Here is a 21,118-nt window from a genome sequence, read left to right as displayed (position 1 = left end):
ATCCTAGCCCTGCTTTAAGACGTGGGAACTTGATTCACCCCCCCCCCGCCCCCAGAGCTCAGCCTGGGGATCAATTTTCGTTTTTAAAAAGGGGCCGCGCTCCCCTTCTTTTTTTTTTTTTTTTTTTTTTTTTGTGGTTGCAGTCTTGAGCCTTAAATGTTGCTAAGAAGGGTGGGAACTTTATGCCTCTTTTTAAAAAAGTAAAAGGCTCATGAACGCTAATCTAGAAAGAAATGAGAAGGCTGCTTTTTTTTATTCGCCCACCTCCACCCTTCCCTTTATACTGAGCAAATGCCATTTCTGGCGCCAAATGGCCGTCCCCCTTCTGACTCGCCGCCCACCATCTTCCCCCATTCTTTGTCTGCACGCTGCCAGGCACATGAATGCGGGGCTGGCTGGCTAAGGGCTTCCTCCTCCCCTGCTTTTCCAGGCTTAACCAACTGCTCGCTTCCACCTCTCCCCGCATCCTTGCTCGGTTTTCAGACCGATCCACATTTTGTGAACGATTCCCATTTTCTTAGAGTGACGTTCGTCTGTCTTCCTGCTGAGTGGCCACCGCACCATTGCTGCGGCCTTTGTGTGTGTAATGGCTGCTGGCTGGGTGGGACTCTCCAGCCAGAGGGGGGCGGGGAGCATTGAGTAGTAGTCCTTGCTTGTCAGACGGAAGCACCGTGGCCTTAAAAAAATCCCTAGCTGCTTGTGGCGTCTTACGAATCATGAGCGTCACGATCAATCTCCCTTTCTTTTCATTTTTGCCTCTTTAAATAGGGACAGTGTCTTCCAAGCGCGGTCATCTTGCACTGGCTGCCGGCCATCCTAAAATTCCTTACTAGTGCTGACATGTACATAGCTCCTTAGATGCTGAACTGGCTTGGATCCAGATTTAAATGTTCTTGTGCAGCGGTTTCATACAAAAGCCCTTTGACTCCTAATTATTAAATATTAAAAGGAATATGCTCGCTCCCAAGTGTGCAGATTGGACAGAAAATATCTTATTTGTGTGCTGTGCAGGGGGTGATTGATCTAAGGTGTGTCCCTCCCAGCAGAGCTGGAAACAATGGCAGGCACCCTGTAGGCAGCTGCCCACCCTACACTTTCCCCCAGCCTCACATATTTCCAGTTCTGGGCTAGTTGGATGTTTTAACTGGAATACCTTGATGTTTGTAATAATCCACATAGTGAACAGGAAGCATAAGAGCAGAGCTTTTGTCAGGTGCATCTTTCAGTACCCCTCCCTATAAATTAGGTAATGGATAATGGGTCCCAGAGAATAGCAGGTAAATAGATGATCCATTGTCACAGCTGGTGCAGGGTAAAGTTGCAGATTGCACATAATTCTTTCTTGGGTCATTCATTTGGGAGTTCTGTGGCACTCACACACCCCTTTGGTATGTTTCTCACACCAGTGTGTGTTGGCGCTCTGAAGAGCCATTTGACCCATATTATAACTGACACACTAACACTCCAAAGAGTTGCTTTTTCCATTTTCCTGCATCTATTGCTCTGCGTCACTATATTTAATAGTGAATTCTAGACAATGTCTCTTTTATGGGGCAGGATGTGTATGGAGGCACAGCTTCAATAAGATGCTGTACCATTTGAGAATCTGAGGGCTGGGAATCTAGTGTGATGAGTCATAGGCAAGTTTGGACCCCAATTCTATTGTTGCTCCCAAGTGAATGACAGCTTTTCCTTTCTATGGGAGAATGAATCACAGTGTATTTCCTGATCGACACCACTAGGATCTGGGCTAAAAGTGCCCCCTCCTTTATGGGGTCCTAGCCACTGAAACCCAAACTGCTTTCTGTCCATTCAGTCCCATCCTTGGTTCTATTTCCTGGTCATGCTAAGATGTGAGGCAATGGAGAGAGGTGTGGGATGGGACACAACAAATGCTGTCACATAGACAAAATAGGTTTTTGCATTCAGCTGTAAGGTTGTAATTGCAAATGAGGACAATTCAATTCTGTCACTATCCTATAAAGATGTTAGTGGGGTGGTCTTTTTAATGGTGAACCTTCTCTAGTTATGATCTAGAATAAAAAAATGGCAGAACCAGTATCCTTTAGTATAAACTATCTGGATATTAAATTGCTTCTAGAAAGTTGAAGGTTTCAGCTTTTAAGAGCTGCTTGGGAGATTCACCCAGCCCGGTAAGCCAGTGTCTGCTATTTCCCAGCTGCCCCACCCTCATTCACCTCTGCATGACCTACATTGCGGTACCCGCTTTAGCATGCAGGTGGGTGTGTCTGCGGATTTCTGCTGGCACCTGATGAATTAAAAAAGAGGGTCTGTCTATTGCGACAAGGTAGGAGAATTCTGCTTCGAGCACGGTTGCCAATTTTCCTTTAGAGCAAGGAGCATTCTTTATTTCGGAAATTCTGCCATCACCCCCGTTCCTTTTCTCTTGGAACATGAGCTTCCCCACCGCAGCTGCTCTGCTCAGCCCTTTATTTCAGCGCCTGCTAGAGCTGCCAGCACCAGCAATCGCTCAAGTTGGCTTTTTTGCATGAGTGCAGTTTCTGGCCTGGTTGGGTCTGCAGTCTGGGTGAGGCTAGACCAAACTCATGCCCCCCCCCCCGGTGTGTTTAAAAATTTATGGCTCTGCAGTGCCTGGGGCATCTTTGGCTACCACGTGGCAGTCTAGGAGTGGCCCAGCCGGGATCTGCATTTCCCTTGGCACTGTCTTCAAGACAGACATGGAGGGGGCAGAATCAGCCTGAGTCTTTGAGAAGAACAAATGGTACAGCATCCTTCCCCAACCCAGCACCCTCCAGATGTGAGGGACTACAGATCCCATCACCCCAGCCAGTTGGAAATGGTGGGAGTTGTGTTCCATCTGGAAGGCTCTAGGAGAGTGAGAGTTGCTGTTGGGAGAGGGCCTGACCTAATGACCACTTAGTGCAAATCTTGTAGTTTTGGGATACGGCTTTATGAATCTTCTCCATTTAGCATCAGCTGACTTGGCTGTACAGTACAGAGTGAATTAACATGTATACACACACAGAGAGGAGGAGAGCAAGTGCTTTGTCACCAGTTAGCCTTCTCTTCAAAAATGGTGGCGATATCATCTTTTTGTTTTTACAGGAGTATTAATGGATCCGTTTGGTATGACTTATGTAAGGCATTAGCAGTGAAGAACTGTAATAGATGTGTGTTTTATTAGCCAGCATGGGTCAGGTTTGACACACACTGTGCCTGACACTGAACTGCAGGCGGTCCTGGTGCTGGATTGTCTCGTATCTATTCTGAATGGAGGGAATTTTCTGAAGAAAAAGATTCCCTTTTCTAAAAATTGTAGTAATCTTTTTTAAAACAGTGGGGTTCTTTAATTCTAATTCCCATGATGGAGTCTTTATAAAAATAGTAATAAGAGAAAAGATTAACATTCATTGTGACGGTGTAAACAACAAAGTTTCATTTCACTTTAAGGGAATGTAGCAAATGTAGCCTTGTTCTGACTAATGCCTGAAGTCGACAAGGGAGGAGAAAGGCTGTGGTCTCGAATGATCTCTGCTCTTCACCCATCCTTGCCAAGAGGGCCCATTTCTCCTGCCTGGTGTATTGTGGGATGCGAATGACTGCATCATGTTAGGTTAGCAATATATATTGCTTACCCTACCTGGGGAGAACTGGAGCTGCAAAGTTAGGAACAGGATTAAATCCATTGCAGCAAAATTAAAACCATGTTTTATGCATTTCCCTACCAGGATCACAAGCTGGGATTTACTGCTGCTCAATTTCAAAGTTCAAGCTTTTCATACTTAAGAGCAGAGACAATGTTTCAGATTTCCCCATGTCCTTTGGACTTTACCAGTAAAATCTTAACACTGGTAGGAGTTTTGCATCTGTAAAAAAGCTCCAGTTAGTAAACTAGGTAGATGTATTCACACTATTCCTTTTATCTGGGTTTTCTTGGGTAGTACTGTATAAATTGGCATTTTTGTTGGATGGATATAGATAACATGGGGATAGGGGGTGTGATACAGGAGAACTACAGTCTGTTGCGTTACACATCGGGACTGTCTGAGGCTCAGTGCTTCTGAGACCACCCACTTGGCTTCATGACTGAGAAGACTAAATGGAAACTGGTGGCGAAGGGGTTATGGGTAACATCGAACTATACTCTGCCATGTCTTTAAATCTACAGTGGTATTCACATGAGCGTTTAATAAAGGGTCATTGCTAAGGACCACATCCCTGCAGGCGCTGGCTTGAGACTAAGGGTCTAGCTGTGCCAGGGACTTAAAACTGGCTTGCTAATAATTTTCTGCAGAGAAGCCTGCAAGCTCTAGGAATGTAATGGAGGAGCAGTAACATCTTCACCTACAATTCCGAGGGGGAGGGCAGATGTGTGAGTGAGTGTGTGTGTGTGAGAGAGATCTCAATCCCTGACATTTAAAACAATATAAAACTACTTAAGCTTCATAGTGTGGAAATGCCTAATCAAGCCACACCCATACTGCATTGTTTGATGTTTTTGGTTGTTAAAGCAAGACAGGATAAGAAGCACATACTCCTTTCAGTCTGTATACATCCTATTTGTTTTGTAGGATGAGCGCCTCTTTACAGTGAGAAATGGAGATAACCTCACTGTGTTTAAGCTGATTTGGGGTGGGGTACCTGATAATCCACTCCCCTAAATTCATTTCTGCAGTCATTTGCTCTGGTTATGACACTGTAGCCTAAAACATGAGATACATTTTTGAAATGGTTTTGGATGCCCATCTGGGGACCGCAATCCAGGGACCGTGCCTTGTCACCTCATTGCAGGGAGATGTTCTGTGATTGCAAGCTTAAATGTCCCGCCCCACTTTCAATAACAATATCAGTCAATGGGAAGAAAGTTTGCAGAATGATTGGCTGATGGGTCTTCTCCAACGGGTATATAGAATTTTCCTGAATTACAAACCCAGTCTTCTGAGAGCGCAGTGACTGCATCCTACCTGAGCTACTGCAAATGGAAGGCGTCCCTTCCATTCATAGGCTGAGACCTTGTGGAAAGGGAGCTATTTTTGCCAGTTAAGCCTTCACCTTCCAGAGGGTTCCTCAACCTGTGAGGTGGGAGAAATCTGAGAGGTGCTTCCTTGCCTTCCATTGGTGGAATCTTCTACTGGAGCTTTGCTCCTGTCTGGGCAAAGACTGGTTCTCAGCCACAGGGATTAATTTTTAACTTACACGGGAGTAATTCTGAAAATATGCATACCGTGTTGACTGCAGCAAGACATTAGAATAACTACACACCAGAGAATGCTTCATGTTTCTATTCTTACATTTCTACACCACCCTGACATACTTAATCTCAGCAGTCCTTAATGCCCTGTAAGATGGGTAGGTTGCCTAATGCCCATATGGTGGGCAAGGGATGGGGTAAGAGGGTGGTGGTGTTGAGGCTGAGCAGTAGCAGATTACCTAATACCCCCTACTGAGTTGATGACCGAGGGCAGATTTGAACCGCTTTACAGCTCAGCCTCTTAGCCGCAGGGCTACACAACAGAATAGCAACTATCTCTTGTTCAATACTTGCATTGAGTTAGGGGGCTCCTTGCTGAAGCTTTGGAGAAGCATCAGTAGTGACCTCAGCTGCCCCAGTTGGGAATGATTTGCTAGCAAAGGGTAAATTATCTTGGTTAAGATAATTGTGAAACTGCTTGTGGCGGTGATTTGGGTTGCTTGCTCTGGTCAGCAATTACTTGTAGACTGGAGCCATGACTTGAATTTGGTCTTCTCAACCTGGCCATCAGCCTCCTCTGGCCAATAGTAAAGCGTAGTGGGAGCTGTAGTCCAATCCAGCACCAGGTTGGGGAAGGCTGCAGTAGGTTAGGGCCTGGCAACATCAGCTTTTCCCACTGACTCCTATGGGATTTTTTGGCCCCTGCGTCATGGTACGAGGAGCCACGGGGGCTGTGGAGCAATGCATTCCCCTTAATAATGTGCAGAACAGATGCCCAAGAGCAGACTGAGAGGCCTGCTGCCGCTTGCTTTCGAGAGGAATGGGCCCACACTGAGCCTGTGTGGGGTAATTGCTGGACCGAAAGCCAGGAAGGCTGCCTTCTCTAGAGTCCGCCATGAAGGGCACTAGGTGACTCTGAGCCACTCACTCATTCTCAGCCTCACCTGCTTCACAGGGGTGGTGGGAGAATAAAATGGAGATGAAGGAGTGCGTGAGCCGAGCCGCCTTGGGCTCCTTGCAAGATGAAACAAGGACAAACAGGAATGGAATGATAAGCAATTAGCAGCTCTTTGCCTGGGGTCTATATCTGTATGAGAGGAAGCAGTGGAGTGCTGCAGTAAGAAGGGGATTGGGAAAAGGGGGGTCCTAGGTCAGAGACCAAGTTGTAGGAAGCAGGCACAAACCCCTAAGCCTTAGGTTGGACTCTGGGCTGCCTCATTTCCTTCTAGAAAAAGAATAGGCAATAGTCTCAAATCATCCCCAGGGTTGTTTGTTTTTTTAAATTAGGGTCTTATCATGGAAAGCTATGGGTAGAATTATCAAGAGGATATAGCTCATCATCATTAGGTAATTAGCTCTTGCATGTGTGATCTCTTCAGGGAAGGGCAAAGACCTGGCTACTTTTCCTTCTGAGCAGCTGGCATCTTAGGAGGGTCCCTCTGAGGGCAGGAGGGAAGGGAGATGGGAGGTTGGCTTGGGCAGCCTCTGTTCCTCCAGTCAACCATTACCAGGGTGTAGAAAAATGTTTGGAATGTTTTGTCCTCACCACCCACAGCTGTGGAGGCAAGAGGGTATGTGGGGGATTTCGCAAAAACCCGGTCCTGTTTGCCTTTAGTTTGGGATGGATTCCTGCAGTGGCTTACAGGGTCCCTTCCTCATTCCTATTCACCAGACCCTATGGGCAGATGGGCTTGTGTAGCAGCCTCTTCCCTGCTGGATCTCATTATTCCAAGTTTTGTAGAAGTGAGGTGCAGCACTGAAGGATCTGGACATGTCTGTGTGGTGATGCAGCTCATGGAGTGTATTCTAAAGCTGGCATTGCTCTTCCGTTTTGCTCTCTCTTCTAGTGTAGCAGACTGAAGGGTGGGGTAACCCATCAGATCTGTGTGTGGCAGCGGGGAGACTGTTAGCTCTGGCTGCCTGTTGGCTTTCAAGCTTTGAGGGACCTCCAGCCTTGCTCTCAGTCTACTCACTCCAGCACTTAGAAAGAGAATCTAGATGCCGAGTTGCTCAGGATGACATCTGGATTTCTGACCTTTTCCTGCACATTTCCTGTCTCCTTCCATCAATGTTGGAGTCTGAGAAAAAATGTTTCCTTCCCTGCACCTGTCCACTTCCGCTAAATTTAGATTCAGATGTTTTAATGTTTAACAGTGTCCATCAGTCCCAGCACACATGGTTGATGATTTGGATTGGGAATAGGCACCTGAAAAGATGGAGGATTGGCTTCTAACTCTCAGGAGGTTTGCAGTCCTTCCTGCTGCTTACTCCCCCTGTGCAGGCATCTGAGAAATAAAGGATTTGAAAAAAGAATTGCTCTATTTGTATTCTGATAAATTGGGTAACCAGCCACCTGATGAACTCCACTGGGCAAAGTAACATTGAACGAGATTCTCCTTGTGAACCATGAGGGAGGATTAAAACCTCAGGCTCTCCTTGGGTAAACTTGGCATTTACTTTCCCATGACCCCCCTCCAGACACCCCCACACCCCTCTCCTCCCCATGCTGGGGAGCTTCAGGGCTTCAAGCTTTCAGAAAGAACTCTAATCCCTTGTGGGAACTGATTGGCAGAGGCCGGATACAAGCAGCTTAGCCTCAGTCCTTTGCCATCTGTCCAGTTCAGAGACTGGAAAGCTTGTTGGGTGCATGTTTGAGACCTTGCTTGTGTTCCAAGCAGCTGGCCTGAAATATAATAATGGACTGAGGAGCCAGGAATGCTGCCTATCCAAAAGGAATCTCTCCCAGTGGCATTAATGGGTCTTGAGCATGGTTAAGCATAGACATCCTGTTAGAACCTCACTCCACCAAGTCTCTGTACTCTTGCGTGGAGCATATAGAACGACCTGGTTTGCATCTCAGGTTAATTGACCAATGGATTACCAAAGTCTGGCAGGAATGAGCATGCTGCCTCTGGCAACTTTCAGTTAACCTACAATCTCATTGTAACTTGCTAGACTGAGGTCTAAACATGGACACTTAGTCGTTTAAAGTTAACTCAGAAACCATCCATAGGTTGTGGTGATCATAGATCGTTAGTTAACCCACAGTTGTGGTTACATGTGAACTGGGTCACAAAGACTAATACATGAGCTTTCAAGCTGTTGGTAAAGCACCTTTCCTCAAGATGATCCATAATGGTGGCCGAGGTTTCATCCCTCCCCGTTTACTCCTGTGGTGTCACCACCAGGTGTGGCCGGTGCTAGTGGTATTCCAAGAGTCGTTTCCCATTTTCACGAGATAACATGAGATTCAGAAGGCTCCTGGCCAGCCCCTGATCTGACAAGCTGCTCGAGATTGTCTGCATGATGCTGGGGCCCTGGGTAGGCAAGCTGACATGGAAAGCGGAGGAAGGTGTTTTATGGGAAGTAATTGCTCTGATGCAGGGGAGGACAACTTCTTTCAGCCTTAATAGCTGAAATCCATTTTTGATCACCTCTTTGTTATTTCAGTGGTGGGTGGAGGTGGAACCAAAAGAGGTGGGACCCAAACTGCCAGCATAGTTTAGCTTAAAGCTCTTTCAGTCTAAAACGAAGCCTACAGGTTCTCTGAAAAGAGAGAGATCATTCCAGCTAGAAGGTTTGTAGAGTAGAGCTGTGGGGATTGCTGGAAATAACAGCAGGCCTGCTGAGCGCCAGGGCCCTCTCTTGGGTGGAGATGGGTCCTAGCTGAGGGAGATGGAGATGCAGGGTTGCTCCTTTCTGTGGGAGGCAAGACCTGCTGGTCAGGGAGCCGGTTTCCCATGGCTCGTCTTCAGGGGAAGAAGGCAATCATTGTCCTGTTTGCTCCAGGGGCTGAGTTAGCCCTCAGCCCTTTCAGAGGGAGAGACTGACTCTGCCTCTTGTGTAAAGGAGCACATGACTCTGATGAAACGAGTGGAGCTGAGCTGCCTTTTGCAGGATGGCTACGGAAGAGGCCTGGTGTGGATGCTTCCCAGTCGCATCCGTGCTTTCGCACAGCTATCCCCAGGCCTTACTGAGATGCTGGTGGGCCCTAGAACCAGTTTTCACCGTGCAGGTTCCACTTGGGAACAACTCAGGTGGCAGCAAGTAACCATGTGCAGAGTTCCCTTCTCTCTCTGCTGAATGCTTGCAGTTCATCCTGTGCTGTTAGTTCAAAGGTGGTGTGCCCATTAAAGGGGCGACTTTTCTTCATTAAAGGTTTTTAATTTTAATCAATAAATCCCATCCTCCCCCTGCCAGTTTTTTTCCAGGCAGCATGTCCTCAAAAGTTAATTGCAGTAGACATGACTTCAGGCAGCATCTAAGAAGATGCCCTTTTCTCTTCCTTCCTCACCTCTACCCCAGGTAACCTCCAGAGGATGGGTCTGCAATGCCCATCAGCTCCAGTCAGCCAGTTAGCGCTGATGATGGGCATTGTAGTCCAGAGCATCTAGAAGGCGCTAGGTTGGGAAAGGCTGCTCAAAACCCAAACTTTTGCCCTGTGCACTTCCTTTGATTTACAAGAGTGCTTTCTGGAAACCGTTGCAGAATTGGTTTGTCAAGGGCTCCCTTTCCTCCAACTGAGCAGGCTGTTCCTTCTGTGGATGGAAAATACGCCAACCGTATGGGAAGTGGCACTTGTCTCTGCCGTCCGCCATTGTTACCCTGAGTTCTGTACACACACTCCAGCTTGCATCTTTTCCGTTTCTTCCCTGCAGTTCTGGGAGGTGATCAGTGATGAGCATGGAATTGACCCCACTGGGACCTACCATGGGGACAGCGACCTACAGCTTGACCGCATCAGTGTTTACTATAATGAGGCCACTGGTAAGCATCCCTCCTCCTCTCCTCTCCTCTCCAGCACATGCACTGATGTGCTGCAGTGGCTTTGTCTACAGAATTCACTTTTCCAGACCGTATGCATGAGCCCTACTTGGTGTACCTTGTTTGCTGCTGCTCTGTTGTTGTTTCCTCTGTCCATTACCTTTTGTCTTAGGCACGAAGAGACATGAATAGGGCAAGGGATTAAGTAAGGTGTACAGAGCTATAGTCAAAAGATTGTGTATTTTAAGCCTTTATACTATCCAAGCTGTGTGCCACATCCAGCCTCTTGAGAGCAAACCAAAGCAGCAAGTATCAGAATGGTCCTCAGGAAGAAGTTGCCCCATGTTAAATTCAGTTTCTGGCGTTATTCTAGTGCTCTTGAGGGAAGGGTTCTCCCAAAATGCATCAGGCAACTTAAGCATTTTGGTTACGTCCCCTTTACCAGGGCCATATTGAGGCTTGCTTCTATTTCTTCTTGCATTGGTGCTACCCTCCATTGCAATGAATTTCTGCACTCTTCCACTACTCCTTCTGATGCATAAAGCGGAAGTGCTGAAATGAAGGCCTGGGGTGCAGATGCAGCCCTCCGGGGTTTCTATTTATCCCTCCAATGTTCCCCAGAAGGCTAGAACTCCTTCCTCTGGTCTCGCCCTGCTCTCCACTAAAAACTAATTTGTGGTTTCCAAACTGTTGTGCAGGTGCTTCATTACACTTAGCTGCTAGTAGTAAGAGATTTATGCCTAAGTATGCTGGTGGGGTGGGGGTGGGGGGGTTGGACCTACTGGCCACTGGAATGCAGCCGCTTTTCCAAAGTGGGATGTGGCCCTGGAGCTGAAAGTGGTCGGAAAGCTGAGCAAAGCCAATTTTGGGGGAGTTGGAGCTTCGCATAGCGCTCACATTCTCATGGGAGGTATTATAGATGGGCACTGGAGGAATCTTTCTCTTGCTGTGTTGTCAGATGTGACATATACTTGCCCCTTCTTTCTGCTAGGTGGAAAATACGTCCCCCGTGCTATCTTGGTTGATTTGGAGCCAGGAACTATGGACTCAGTAAGGTCTGGGCCGTTTGGCCAGATTTTCCGGCCAGACAACTTTGTTTTTGGTAAGATGCCCTTGCACACCCTTTGCTCCTTTGCCTGGTATTTGTGGGGAAAGATACAGGGCTTGTGACTAAGATACAGGGCTTGTGACTATCTGAATAGGTTTGAGCAAAGGAGTTAGAAAAACTGGGAAGCCAGTGTTGGGGAAGAGAGTAGGCTGGATCCTTGGCCTGTGACTGCCCAACCGTCCCTGTAAACTTTGGTGTTATGGGTGCGAGCTAGTGGCCTTCAAAACGTGTAAGGGCAAATACAATTTCCCTGAATCCTGAGCACCTCTGAATTACAGGCTGCAGAAGCTTATTGAGCATATTTGCAGAGCTTACCATAGAACCTTCTTGGGGACCTTTGGCCTGATGGAATGTGCGTCTTCCATGACGAGCAGGAAAAATGGGGAAAGATCACGGGCACCCCAGCAGAATTCACACTCCTTAACAAGAGGCATGTGCAAAGTCCAAACACCATTTGAGGAGCTTCTGCTGGTGCCCTGCAGTGTTGGCCCCATTGGAGACTGATGGGAGATGGACTGAAGGGGAATGTTCTGGGAACAGGCTAGAAAGCAAAGAATAGCTAGTAGCCGAGGGAGAAGCACTGCCCACCTTAGTCCAGGCTTTCTGTTTTTTCTCCCGCCTTCTGCCTCATTCAGGCCAGAGTGGAGCTGGGAACAACTGGGCTAAAGGCCACTACACAGAAGGCGCTGAACTGGTAGATTCCGTCCTGGATGTGGTGAGGAAGGAAGCAGAGAGCTGCGACTGTCTGCAGGGTTTCCAGCTGACCCATTCTCTGGGTGGTGGAACCGGCTCTGGGATGGGCACCCTACTGATCAGCAAGATCCGCGAAGAGTATCCTGACCGCATCATGAACACCTTCAGTGTGGTGCCGTCTCCCAAGGTCTCTGATACAGTGGTGGAGCCGTACAACGCCACCCTCTCGGTGCACCAGCTGGTGGAGAACACGGATGAGACATACTGCATTGACAATGAGGCCCTCTATGACATCTGCTTCCGCACCCTCAAGCTGACCACACCAACCTACGGCGACCTGAACCACCTGGTCTCGGCCACCATGAGTGGTGTCACCACCTGCCTCCGGTTTCCTGGACAGCTGAATGCTGACCTTCGCAAGCTGGCAGTCAACATGGTTCCTTTCCCCCGGCTCCACTTCTTCATGCCAGGCTTTGCTCCCTTGACCAGCCGTGGCAGCCAACAGTATCGGGCCTTGACTGTGCCGGAGCTGACGCAGCAAGTGTTTGATGCCAAGAACATGATGGCCGCCTGCGACCCCCGCCATGGGCGCTACCTGACAGTCGCAGCCGTCTTCCGTGGCCGGATGTCCATGAAGGAGGTGGACGAGCAGATGCTGAACGTGCAGAACAAGAACAGCAGCTACTTCGTCGAGTGGATCCCCAACAACGTTAAGACAGCCGTGTGTGACATCCCTCCCCGGGGCCTGAAAATGGCGGTCACTTTCATTGGCAACAGCACAGCCATCCAGGAGCTCTTCAAGCGCATCTCTGAGCAGTTCACAGCCATGTTCCGGCGCAAGGCCTTCCTGCACTGGTACACAGGTGAGGGCATGGACGAGATGGAGTTCACGGAGGCCGAAAGCAACATGAATGATCTGGTCTCAGAGTACCAGCAGTACCAGGATGCCACAGCCGAAGAGGAAGAGGATTTCGGAGAGGAGGCTGAGGAGGAAGCCTGAGGTTAACCTGATCCCATTTAAAAAATAAAGTCAAATCAATCCGCACAAAATAAAAATTAAAAAAAAATTGCATCTCCATGTTCTATTTCTTTTTCCTTTCCTCTCGAGCTTAGTCTGTCAATCTCTTCTCTGGGCTTCTCTCATGGAGCGGTCTCCATTTTTCAACACTGGCTTGTGATCATCTCATCTTTTCTGCGCATTCTTTCTCAGTGGTGAATGTGGCCTCTAATGGCTGATAGCAAGTAAAAGCTGGATGTGGGGATGATAGGAGTCATAGTCCAGCACAGTCAGGGAGGGCTGCCTGATGCTTGTAACCACAGAAGTGGAAGTTGGTTGTTTTAAAATGGAGACGTGTTCCTGAAAGATAGGCTTCTACCCTTCCAAGTGTAGTGTTATGTCAGTGCTGTCTGACTTCTGTTGGCGTGAGCTACTGACCCAAATGGCCACAAATTGGCTCTCCTGACAAGAAAGGTTTTCTGCCTTCGGGCAGTCGGTAGGAACAGTGCTAAAACAGTCTGGTCTGTGTGGGTGCCTCTCCTAGTAAGCCTATATTGGTTTCGCGATCAATACCTTCCAGGTGCTTATCTCTGAAGAAACTGCCATTGGAAGAAGAGGCATACATTGTAAACCACTAATAACATAGAGTAGGGGCAGGCAAGCTGTGACCCTCCAGATAATGAATTCACATCAGCTCCATCCAAAATGGCCCTTGCCCAGGGGTTGTGGGAGATCTAGTCCAACCACATGTAGGAGGCCATGGAGTCCCTTTCCAAGAATAGTCAAGTGTTGCCTACTGTGTGCCTTTAACTTGGCATGCCCGGAGTATAAAAACTAGCTGTGCTGAGCATCGCATCCCTGCCTCCTTCCCAACAACGCTTATGCCCCTCACGATCTGTGTCCCTGAGTATCTCTGCTCTGTTCTCTGCTCTAAAGTCACCCAAAGTATGAGGTCTAAAGGTGCCTTTTACTGTTTCTGGTTTAACCAAAACGTGAGGTGGTACAAATTCCTGACCCTGAGCTAGAGTAAATTTGTGCCCGATCTTGCCTTTTCAAAGCCCCGAAGTAATCAAAAGTAGGTGTTTGTTCACTGTGAAGCTTGCATCTGCTCACTGAATAGGAGTAAGCAGTTGCGAATGCAGGCTAGCCCTTGCTTTCCAGTTACCGTGTTCGGTCTGCTTCACAGATCTGCCCCATAAAATGGTTTTTTGCCCTGACTTGCATATGTCTGAACCCAACCCAGGGCAGTGGGACTTGTAGTCTGCCATAGCTGGGGGAGTACCTGGTTTAGGAAGATGGGTTGACGCTTCTTGAGATAGCATCTGCTTGCTTGCCTTTGCTAGTTGGAAGAAAACCAAACCAGAGTAGATTGCAAAGGGATTCATTACCACTCAAGAACTGCTAAAAGAGGCAAACTTCTATAATGCTTGTCAAAGGTGTAGTAACAGGAGAATTAAATCTGAATGAAAACTGAAGTGAAAACCCCTTGGAAGTGGGTCAGCTCCAAGAGGGCTGAGTAGAAAGTGACAGAACTGCGTTGGCTGAAACGGTGATAGCTGAGAGGCTCTACCACCACTCGCGGCTTTTCAGTCTCTACTGCCTGTTACCTCTGCTCTCCCTAGCCCCGTGTCCTCATTTTCCCCCTCATCTTTTTTTAAACCTGCTTTTTCATATTGAAAAGATGTCTTGTGAACAGAAATAAAGGGTTTTTTTATGTTTTCTTTTTGTGTTGAGTGTTATCACTGTTCCCCCCCACCCAAAAAAAAAAAAGAAAAAAAAAGCCACCTCCTGTACATAAAAATAACAAAATTATTTTGTTCCGCTTCCTGGAATATACAGAAAAAAAATCCCATCACCCATGATTGATCATACGCTCTTTTGGAAGCACAGGGCAGTTATACTAGCTCTGTGTGTGTGTGTGTGAGAGAGAGAGAGAGAGAGGTGTGTGTGTGTGAGAGAGATGGGGTGCTTTCTAATCACACCACCCCTAATGTCCATAGGCCAACAGATCTTGGAAGTTCCCCACCTGTGTGTAGAATTGAGCCTGGGTCTTTGCACAATGCCAAGTATTGGCCACATACAGACTGAGAGCACTTAAAAAGTTGGAAAGAAATTGCAATGGTGAGGGGAGGATCTTGGGGTTGCTATCTCAAGATGCCATCTCAAGAACTGGAGAAAATGAGGATTGCTTCAAGAAGAAACCATCCCAAAGGAATTTTACTTGAAGTTGCAACCTTACCCTGGTGGCCTTCAAACAGCTGGATTGTGAGCCACTCTCAAATGGGCACGAAAGAGCTGCCACCATTTTGCTTTTTCTGGGGGGTGTTCTTGTCCCTTTAATGCTTTTGTATGCAGGGGCTTTTGCAAAAGGGTTGTGTGCTACAGGCAAGGATTCCAAGTAGCCCTCCATTCTTGACCATTGGGAAGACTAGTGAGCCTTCAAGAAATGAGCTAGAAGTGGAATTAAGATACCTGGATGCAGTTGTGGTTTTTTCCCCCTTTTTTGGAGACACATAATTTCCCTTATTCCCAAGGCCTCTGGTTATTTCACCCTCCCTGTACTGCTACTGGGTGAGTATGAAACATGAACACGGGTGTATCAAACAAATTGAGCCAAAACTTTATGGATTCAAGGCTTGTCTGTGGCTGTGGAGTCAATCTTCAAAAATGAATCCCATCCCATTTGGCTTGCTGTTTTACTCGAGTGTAGCGCCTTTGCAGAATCTTTCTCATGCCACTGCAACTATGAAGTTTCCGGAGGCTGCTGGTTAGCATCCTGCATGCCAAGAAATGGATTTGATCCAGATTCAGGCACAAATGGAGTAGACACTGAAATCAAAGGGATGTGATGACCATGACTAACTTAAGGCCCGCTGAATTCAAAACGTTTGCTTTATGTATGACTAAAGGCTCATTGTGTCTGGAACCATCATTAGCTTTGTCTCCCATCCTGTCTGATCAGTTCTGGTAGCCATCTTAAGCCCACAAAATGGGAAGACATGAAGAAAATGGCAAGTTACAGGATACCTTTGTGTGAAGCCACAATCATTTCAAGGGCTAGAGGCAATCTGAGTCACACAAAAGGATTCTTCCAGCTTAGCAGTTCAGTTCAAAGGGAATAAATGATACCGTATTTGCTAATGTTCATCCAGTCTGAATGTGTCATTGCGAGAAGAGTATTTTTTTTAAAAAAAATCCCACTCTGTGACAAAACAGCAAGCAATGTAAATATCTTCATGTTCTAGCAGCCATTAAGATAATAACACTGCTGTGATTTTCAGCTGAAATGCCTCACTGCTTAATTAAAAAGCTTATGCCATAATGAATGTGTTAATATCTCAAGGTGTCTCAGGCCTCGGGTTATTCTTACTGCAAGGCTGTTATGACACAAAGCCTTCCTGAGCACGTTGAAGAACCTTCCCTTCACTGCGCGACGTTGAAAAACCTTCCCTTCACTGCGCGACGTGTGCCCCTGCTTGCTGGGTGGATGGTGCTTCCTCTCTGGGTGGCTGCAGTGTGAAGGGGCAAATGTGGCAGAAGGGGCATTTGGCTGGAATGAACGTGGGCACGGACCACTGTGCTTTCCAACGAGGAATTTCTAGGATAAAAGATAGGGAAAACCAGCAGTACTTCCGAGCAAATGCAGAGAACAGTTCTGTGCCATGAAGGATTGATCCAAGCTGCAGGTTATGTCTTCCTTGGAGGATCTGGAATAGAAGATGGATGCCCACTTTCCGGGTATATTCTAGTCAGGAAGCTCTTGCTTTGGCAGCGGGCTGTTAGATCAGCCTTTTCCTACTTGGTGCCTTGCAGATGTGCTGGACTACAACTCCCAGCTTCCCCAAACTATGGCTGGCAGTTGCAGTCCAACACATCTGCACGGCACCGAGCTGGGAAAGCCTCGCCTCGATGACATTTTAGATCTTTTTCAGCACTTAACAAACCTAGCAGCAGGTCTTTTTGTCCTACCGTTGCCACCCTAAAAAGATTATCAGCACTGGTTGATCTTCCATGCTTCCCGTTTTGTTCTAACTTTGACGTACGTTCCTTATCCCATGGTTAGTGAGATAATGATGCACATGGCAATTTTAAGAAAGGCTGCCTGAGCTCCTGCAGCACATTACTGTGAACCTGGTGCTTCTACCCTCGCCATCTGCTTCTCGGTGATGCGGTAAATGTATTCTATGCATGCTCAGAGATATGGGAGCGGCTGGCTAGAAAAGAAGGCGGCTCCCCAGGCGCCTGAATGAAGCCCAAATCCTAGCCGCAATCTTTCCCCAGCCCCCACCGCTTGCTTCTGCTGAGCAGATGCTGCAAAATGCGGACGGAAGCGGATGTAGCCGGCGGACGGGGCGGGGGAGGCCGGCGCCGGGGGGCGGCGCTCCACGTGGCAGCCCGGAGCGGGGCCGCGGGCGGGGGCGGAGCCACGCCGAGAGCTCCGCCCTGCGCTGGAAGGTCTCCGCCGCGCACGGGGCCGCGCTGGCGGGCGGGGATCGGCGCGGCCGCATTCCGGCCTGTACCACTGCAGGCTGCAGGGCGTCTCGTTGCGCGGTTCTGCACATGCACGCAGGCACGCGTCACCTCCCTCCGCGCAGTAAGCTGAGGCGCCAAGTACTGGCATGTAGGGTCGGTCTGTCCGTGATGGAGCAGCCTTATTACAAGGGGAGAGGTTTTCCTGTCGCTACAGCAAGTGGGGGCGCCCCGCCTCGCTTGAAATGGTGTCGGCCACGGAGTGCCGCCACTTAGTCGTGCCAAACGCAAAGGGAATGTTCCCGCTTCTTCCTCCAGCCGTTAGTCTCGGATCGCTGGGTCCTGGTTTTCGATAATTTCCCTCTTATCGGCCTTCGCCTTATACAGGCGGAGCCTAGCCAGCAAGGAGACCATTGCAGCATCTTGCCGCAGGAGCGGCTTTACTGCCCTTCTCCCGCCTTAGCGCCCAAACTCACTCCTAAGGACTAGAGCTGCCTCTTTCAGCAGCTGCACGATGGGCAGAAATCCAACAGATGGGGCTCCTCTCCAAACCATGCGAAGCTGCACCTTTTGAATTACGGCCTCAAACCATGCGAAGCTGCACCTTTTGAATTACAGCCTGCCAAGCAGCTGCGGAAGGGATGGGTGTCTTGCCATGGCAATCCTAATTAGATACCACTGTTTTTCTAAGCCTCTTGTCGGCAGCCTCTCCACTCCAATACTGCAGGTCTTTTTCCAGGACTTCCCACCTTTTACATAGAAACATAGAAACAGCGCGAGTCAGAAGGGGTCTCCCGGGCTATCTAGTCTGACCTCCGGCACCAGCCAGTTTCGCTCACGACATGCCCACCATGTGCACGTCCAGCCTATCCCTGAACACCCTCACCGATGTGGCCTCAGCCACCTCCCGTGGAAGCCCATTCCACACCCTCGGGGTCCTGACTCCTTAGATCAATAGTGCGGACCAACCTTTTCCAAAATTCACGCACCCCCTGCCTAACTCCTGCTTACTTTCCCAACCCAGCAACTACTACATAGAGTATTTAGCATTTCTATTCTCATTACTCATTATTTGTTTTTAGCAACTTTAGTGTACTTGGCAAAAAGTGAAAACAGACAGGTGTCTGCCCTCAAGGAGTTTACATTTTAGAACAGGAAATGGGGAACCTGACAAAAGGAAAGCGGAGACACCAGAGCAGGGCCAGGGAAGAATGTGTTGGTCACATGGGCTTCAAGGAGGAACTGGGATTTGTTGGATTTACCAAATAGGAATTTAAATATTTATAGGCTGCTGTTCAGTGCAATGCCCTTGCAAAGCAGCATATACTACAGAGAAGATACGTAGATGAACATGTTGAGACATAAAATGCAGGTAAATTATTAAGATAATAATGGTATCGTAGGACTAAAGGGATTCATACCATTTCAGTACAAGAAGAGAGGAGAAAAATTGCTCAGAGCCACACACAGTAAAACAAATTAGCAACCATTTGAAAGTCTGAAAGGAACTAAGTGCAAATAACTCAGAAGGGTGTTCCAGAGGCTCGGAGCCACCACCAAGGAGGCCTCGTCTCTCACACCAACCAACCTGACCTCTGCTGAAGCTGATCGTAGGACCAGAACGCCCTAGTCCTAAGCCATTTGGAATATATATGTCTGTTTAGAGAAATGTAAAGTCCGTACATGAAGAGGTATAGGATAAAATGCAAAGTATACCTTGATAATTAGTCAAAATGAAGGGAGGCAAACATACTCTTTCAGGTTATAGGATTCCCATATGATTGCGTCTCTTCTGAGATAAGACTGAACAATGGAGCTCTGAGAACAACTGGACAGTTGGAAGGAAACAGAAGATAGGAAGTTAGCAATTCTAAATTAAAAGATAGTATTTTATCTGCTTTGTTCAGATAACCCACTTGGCTTAAACTGAAAAGAGTCTTGTGGCACCTTAAACACTAATTTATTATGGCAAAGGTTTTTGTGAGCTGCTTCCATCTCACAACTCAGATGTCTGAGGAGTACTGAGATACAGGGATGTTTACATGTGGTTGATGGTGGGAGTGATAAACTGTGTATTCACTGAAAAGGCGGAAGTAAAGACTGTGAAATTAAATTATTAATAATGGCCATTCATAAATGGTAGTTGTCAGTAAAAGCATAGACAGATAGAAAATAATTAACATAGATAAACCCTTATCCTGATTTAAGCCATAAGTGATAGAATTGAATATCTTTTTGACTTGTAGTTCAGATTTGAGGTTCTCATGTTCACAACTGGCAATTTTAATATCAGTTCGTACAGAATTGTGTGTGTGTGCGTGCGCATGTAGATGGATAGATAGGTAATTGCAGTTACTTTGTTTGAATTCATTGGTCCTTATCCAGTATGACTTGGCAAAATTCACTTTCCACATTATTACTTTCAAGGTGAGCAACTTTCATTGCAGCAACCAGATTGTTCTTGTCTGCTCAAGGGTAACGGGTGATTGGGACATTCTCAAATGGCGGCAGCAGGCTGGTAAAATGCCAGCAAGAGACGCCTCCTTCCAGCGGGGCAAATGCCCCTGTATTGGGGACAGTGGCCAGCAGGACTTTTGGGCATACCAGCTGAAGGCAGGTGTGGGGAGGGCCCCCAGCAGGGGTGTGGGGAGTGTGCGGTGCTCTTTTGGTCCCACAACACTACGTGAACTCACTGCACCTTATGGGAGGGCTGGCCCTATCCATGGCTACCAGAGCCTATATTGCCTCCAGCGCCAGAGGCATCGTGCATCCAAATACCAGCTGCTAGGGTTGCTGAGGAAGAAGGTGCTGTCGCATCCATGCTCTGCTTGTGGTCTTCCCAGCACCAGTCACTGGCCCGCACTGGCCCTGAGCTGATCTAGCTGGGCTCTTCCTGAGTTCTAATGGGCACTGCAAGGGGGTTGAATAGCTAGAAACCGGTCCTGCTTCCTCCCCCTCCCTTGTTGATGGAGGACTCTCAGAAGGCTGGCACTGCTGAGGGCAGAATTATTGGGCTGCACAGGATGATGCCGTCTTCTCCCTTGGAGATTTCAAGCGCTCAACTGCACTTCACCCCTCTGAAAAAAGCAAAAGAAAACAGAACAAAACAAAAACAGGTCCTGCAGGGAGGACTCTTTGGCTGAGATGGAGTTCCGTGCCAATAAACAGAAGGTGGCACAAGGCAGCAGCCTCGTTTCTAACATAGCAACCTAGTGTGACGCGCAAGCACAGACGCTAAAGGCCAAAATGATTTACAGTCAAATTCAAATCCTGCATTTTAAGCAAGGCATTTTGCATGCCATCCTTTCTTGGATATAGTCAGTCTGCATTCTGTGCCAGACAGAAGGGAGCCAGGGCTGGAAGAAAATGGAAATTGCAGAGATGCTTGATCTTCTGTGTTTTTCTCTCATTGGCAACTGCAAGCCTTGGTCCCTGTGTCCTGGCAGAGCTGCTGGCAGAAGTTCTACAGGCTCAGCTTGCTTCCCGGGTGCATCTCCATGGTCAGGAAGACTTTGCTGTTGAGTTTGTGCCTGCCACAACAGAGAGGAATCCTGCCAGAAAGCAGCTTTGGGGGATACATCTTAAGCATCTTAAGCTTGTGATATGCGATAGTTAGAGGTAGGCCTGCTTTTCCCAGCCTCATGTTTGCCAGATGTGTTGGACTTCAATTCCCATAGCTGACTGGGATAAGCATCTGTAGTCTCAGAGGCGTGCACCAGATGGGGAAGGCTGAGTTTAGGCCTGCTGAACTCCTGAAAGGAGTGCTGCTCCTCAGTGTGTGAGACTGTTTGCAATTATTTTGGATTTTAAAATTAAAATAGATGCACTCTCAGAAAGAAAGTGCAATCTGAGGGTTTACTCTGTTTTGAACAAGGCAAGCAAGCGACAAAGAGGAACTCCCCTTAGAGGAAGC

The 21,118-nt window shown here is 47.9% G+C and overlaps 1 protein-coding gene across 1 annotated transcript in view; it reads left to right on the top strand.

Annotated features, from left to right (window-relative positions):
* TUBB (tubulin beta class I) overlaps positions 1 to 14,456 on the top strand; it is a 16,396-nt gene extending 1,940 nt beyond the window's left edge. Inside the window, exons 2-4 of the mRNA XM_044419606.1 lie at positions 9,832 to 9,940; positions 10,929 to 11,039; positions 11,681 to 14,456. Coding sequence (XP_044275541.1) covers positions 9,832 to 9,940; positions 10,929 to 11,039; positions 11,681 to 12,738 — 1,278 coding nt within the window. The 3' untranslated portion in view covers positions 12,739 to 14,456. The remainder of the gene's footprint in view (positions 1 to 9,831; positions 9,941 to 10,928; positions 11,040 to 11,680) is intronic.
* The last annotated feature ends 6,662 nt before the right edge of the window (positions 14,457 to 21,118 follow it).

This window comes from Varanus komodoensis, unplaced genomic scaffold, assembly GCF_004798865.1.
Source record: "Varanus komodoensis strain SLA01 unplaced genomic scaffold, ASM479886v1 scaffold105, whole genome shotgun sequence".
Taxonomy (NCBI): Eukaryota; Metazoa; Chordata; class Lepidosauria; order Squamata; family Varanidae; genus Varanus; species Varanus komodoensis.
Note: the sequence above shows the minus strand (reverse complement) of the source record. Positions and strands in the feature narration are given on the sequence as shown.